Raw genomic sequence first — 4,369 nt, forward strand, 5'->3', positions numbered from 1 at the left:
CTGAGCCCGGGAGGAAGGAGCCGCCGCGGCCGCACAACGGATCTGCAAGCGCGGAGCAAAATGCACCCGCGGCGCCGCGCGGTCCCGCAGCCCCGCCGCGGCCCCGCGGCCCGCAGCCCCCCGGGACGGCAGTGAGCGCCTCCCGCCACCGCCGGGGGCCGACCGGAGGAGCCCTCAGTGGCCGTGCACTTCTAGGAAGCCCCCGCAGCCCGAGTGCGAGCCGACCTTCTGCAAGCAGCGGGGCAACAGCCAGCGGCGCGCATGGATTTATGAAAACACTCATGCAAGAAGTTGGCAGGACAGGGGCAAACTTTTCCGCCGGCTCCGCGTCCGACGCTCCCCGCGCCTCGTCTCCTTTCCGCTCCTCGCCCGGCGGCCGCCGCTGCCCGCGATGGTGGCAGGGCTGCTGGGCGGCGGCGGCGGGGCCCGCGGGGGAACCGTGCCGGGCGCCTGGCTGTGCCTGATGGCGCTGCTGCAGCTGCTGGGCTCGGCGCCGCGGAGCTCGGGGCTGGCGCACGGCCGCCGCCTCATCTGCTGGCAGGCGCTGCTGCAGTGCCAGGGGGAGCCGGAGTGCAGCTACGCCTACAACCAGTACGCCGAGGCGTGCGCGCCGGTGCTGGCGCAGCGCGGCGGGGGCGACGCGCCGGGAACCGCCGCAGCCGCCGCCTTCCCTGCCTCCGCCGCCTCCTTCTCGTCGCGCTGGCGCTGTCCGAGCCACTGCATCTCGGCCCTCATTCAGCTCAACCACACGCGCCGCGGGCCCGCCTTGGAAGACTGTGATTGCGCGCAGGATGAGAACTGCAAGTCCACCAAGCGCGCCATTGAGCCGTGCCTGCCCCGGACGAGCGGCGGCGGCGCGGGCGGCCCGGGCGCGGGCGGGGTCATGGGCTGCACCGAGGCCCGGCGGCGCTGCGACCGCGACAGCCGCTGCAACCTGGCGCTCAGTCGCTACCTGACTTACTGCGGCAAGCTCTTCAACGGGCTGCGCTGCACCGACGAGTGCCGCACGGTCATCGAGGATATGCTGGCCGTGCCCAAGGCGGCGCTGCTCAATGACTGTGTGTGCGACGGCCTGGAGCGGCCCATCTGCGAGTCGGTCAAGGAGAACATGGCCCGCCTGTGCTTCGGCGCCGAGCTGGGCAACGGCCCCGGCAGTAGCGGATCGGACGGGGGCCTGGACGACTACTACGATGAGGAGTATGACGACGAACAGCGCGCTGGGGGCGCGGGCGGGGAGCAGCCGCTGGACGACGACGACGGCGTCCCGCACCCGCCGCGCCCGGGCGGCGGCGCTGCTGCGGCAGGCGGCCGCGGCGACCTGCCTTACGGGTCCGGGCGCAGAAGCAGCAGCGGCGGCTGCCGCTCGGCGCCCCGAGGCGTCTGGACCCAGCTTGCCTCCATCTTGCTGCTGCTGCTGCTCCCGCTGCTCTTTTAGCCTTCACGCCCCGCGCCGCCGGCCGCGGGAGGGCGGGCGCCGGGACACCTGTGGCTCGGGGACAGGGTGGGTGGTTGGGGACGCTCTCTAGGTAGATTCTGCCTAGTCAGGCTCCCCCCACCCACCCGACTCTTGCACGACCCCCGCCTCCTCTCCCGCGCAGGACTTTTTGGACATCCTCCCTGTCCCGCATTCCAGGCTCCAGAAACTCCTTGCAGAAACCCTCCTAGTTTGAGCTCAGGACGCCCGGGATGAAACGGGCTTGGGGGGGCGGCGAGGGGGTGGGGAACAGAACCGTAGTCCTGGACTCCGAAGAGAAGATGCTGACCAGTGGGGCCTTAAGAGTTTCAAGGGACTGGGTTTAGAGCAGGGGTTTTGAAGGAGGATTTCTGTGTGCAAAGGGGCTGGTTATTAACATGTCTCCTGCGAGGGGGGAAAAAAGTGCCGGTATCGACTTTTATTGTGGCCAGTGAAGACATTGCAATCTAACCGATTCTTTCGTTTACTCTTGGTATCCGCGCCCAGAAATCTCAGTTTGGCGGGGGGCGGGGGGGGGGGGGGGAGGCGGGCATGAGAGGGGTTAATGTTGCTGAATTAGTTTTGGATAACTTTGAGCCCTTGACTTTAATTTCATTGGCACCACTCTGATCTCTAAGCACATTTCTAAGGATTAAGGGTCAAAAAATGCTGATCTAAAGAGTTGCTAGTGGTGTTGAACAATGCAACTTTATATCTGAAAGAGCTCTGCACTGCCATCTATGAAGGCTTCTTTATGATGTTTGTTTTATTATCGTTTTTGGTTCTTTACATCAAATGGTATGTACAAATAATGCGGAGAACATATATTGCCTCTGCTTTTATCAGGGTGCTCACCCCTGGTACTTCGTATATAAAGTGTATTAAAACTGGGTTTGTTACCAGTTGCTGTATTTTGTACATAGAATTTTTATAAATTGTATGCTTCAGAAATAATTTATTTTTAAAAGAAATTTAAAAATTTAAATCCACATTCATGGTACACCTTTCTTCTCTGAAATGTACAAAATCTGTTTGTCACCAGGAATCCAAAATCACAGTCCATTGTGAAGTGTACTCTATCTAGAACCATTTTAAAATGTACAGTGTATTTTATAGATTTGAAGTTAACATTCTTATTTTTAAGAGAATTTATGGACATTGTAGAAATGTATAAATGCATTTCCAAACTGCCTTAAACATTGTATTTTTATAGACATTGTTTTTTTTAAAAAAAAAATCCTATGTTTTAAGTAACTATGGCTTTGTGTACTTTTTTTTGTTGTTATTTGATTTTATTAAAATGTGTACATCAGTAAAGAGTTTTAAATAATGAATATGGTGTAGTTACTTTCCAGAGCTACATTGGGGTTAATCCAATAATGGGGGGGGGGGGCGGAGGGGCCACAGGGAATCTATCAACCATCAACTGAAATTAAAATCCAGTACAAGAGAAGAAATGAGGGCTATTATTTCTGCCTTCAATTTAATGAACAATTAGACATCTGTAAATGAGGCAGCTAAGAAGATATAATTTGACTGATCTCCATTGGTTTTTATGTTTGTGGAGAGAATTCAGAGAATTTGGGGAGAACTTAGACACTGCCTTCTCCCCCCCCTTCCCCACTGGGACCCCCTCCCCCCACCCTCAGAAGTGTCTCTTCTGGCTAAGGGACATCCTCACACAATCGAACATGCCAATAACATCTGTTACCAATAGGTCTTCAAAAACCTGGGAGACTCAACTTCAAAGTCATTTTCACACTTTGGGTGAATAAGTATAAAATTTTGTTACAAAACATTCAGGCGGGCAAAAGTAAACACACTGGGGAGAGGAACAATTACCAGAACTTGTAATATTGTTGTGAGGAGTTGTTTAGCAGTGGGCTGAAGGCTGGGTTCCTGCCAGAGCTACTGATCTACACTCAAACGCCCTTAGATAAATAATTACACTCTTAAGCTGTGTCGAGTGCTGATACACTTGACCTTGTAAATAGAAATGTTTGCAGTAGGAATAAACTCCGGCATTGGAAAATCTTTTAAACATTAACACAAAAGAGAGCGCTCTGTCCTCTGGGGATTTGAGTCTGAACCTCGCCAAGCTAGGCACTTGCAAGGGGGAAAAAAAAGTTTATTTATCTTCTATTCCTGGTGTTTATTTAAAGCTTTTCATTTTAAACTCGGTGATTGGAAGGCAAGTCAGGAGTTTAAAAGTCACCACAAATAAACTTTGTCTGAGGGGTCGACAGATTAGCAAGATCTCGTGTCTCTTTATATGATATTAACATGTGCTGAGAAAACATAACCAGATTTTTCTGCTGCCTGAAGTAATTAACAAAGCTATGCCCCCTTCCAACTTCCTCCCACCCACTCTCACCCCCTACTTTCAGGTTTCTTTTGCCTCTCACTCTTTTTCCCAACGTTTAGGGCGGGCTTCGAGGTGCTTGGACCTAAAACCAAGATTTATAGACGCATAGCATCAAAAAGTCTGAGGTAGTTGTGTCAGACCAGCCCAGGAGAGTGTGTGTGGCTAAACCCCTGTCACCTGAATGGTTGAGTAAACATATTGTTAAAATAAAGCTGAAAGCGTTGTTTCTTTGGGAAGTGAACAAAGAGTATTCCAAGAGACTTGTAAATGAAATCAGCTTTCTTTACCAAAAAAAAAAAAAAAAAAAACAACAACGACGAGTTAGCAAATGCTTCCGCCCTGGTCCTTAAATATATTTAAATCATCTCCTCGTGTTATTTTAACACGTTCTTGACCAAAAGTTAAGTCTTTGTCCCAGTAAAAGGCCCAGTTTTCCCCAGTAAGAAGTAAAAGGCATTAGCACTAGAAAAGGCCTGATAATTAACTGCTACAATAAACTCACGACTTGATTTTACAGGGTCCTGTCAAAAGCATCTGCCTGGAGTAAATCA

The 4,369-nt window shown here is 52.3% G+C and overlaps 1 protein-coding gene across 1 annotated transcript; it reads left to right on the forward strand.

Moving 5' to 3' along the window:
- Positions 1-290: 290 nt before the first annotated feature.
- Positions 291-2,698, forward strand: GAS1 (growth arrest specific 1). Its single transcript, XM_047755199.1, has one exon. The coding sequence runs from the start codon at positions 392-394 to the stop codon at positions 1,433-1,435; it is 1,044 nt and encodes a 347-aa protein (XP_047611155.1). The 5' UTR covers positions 291-391; the 3' UTR covers positions 1,436-2,698.
- The last annotated feature ends 1,671 nt before the right edge of the window (positions 2,699-4,369 follow it).

The sequence above is a fragment of the Phacochoerus africanus genome, chromosome 12 (genome assembly GCF_016906955.1).
Source record: "Phacochoerus africanus isolate WHEZ1 chromosome 12, ROS_Pafr_v1, whole genome shotgun sequence".
Lineage (NCBI taxonomy): Eukaryota > Metazoa > Chordata > Mammalia > Artiodactyla > Suidae > Phacochoerus > Phacochoerus africanus.

Excerpts from the sequence above, each read along its gene's own strand:
- GAS1 (XM_047755199.1), top strand. The coding sequence starts at position 392 with ATGGTGGCAGGGCTGCTGGGCGGCGGCGGCGGGGCCCGCGGGGGAACC.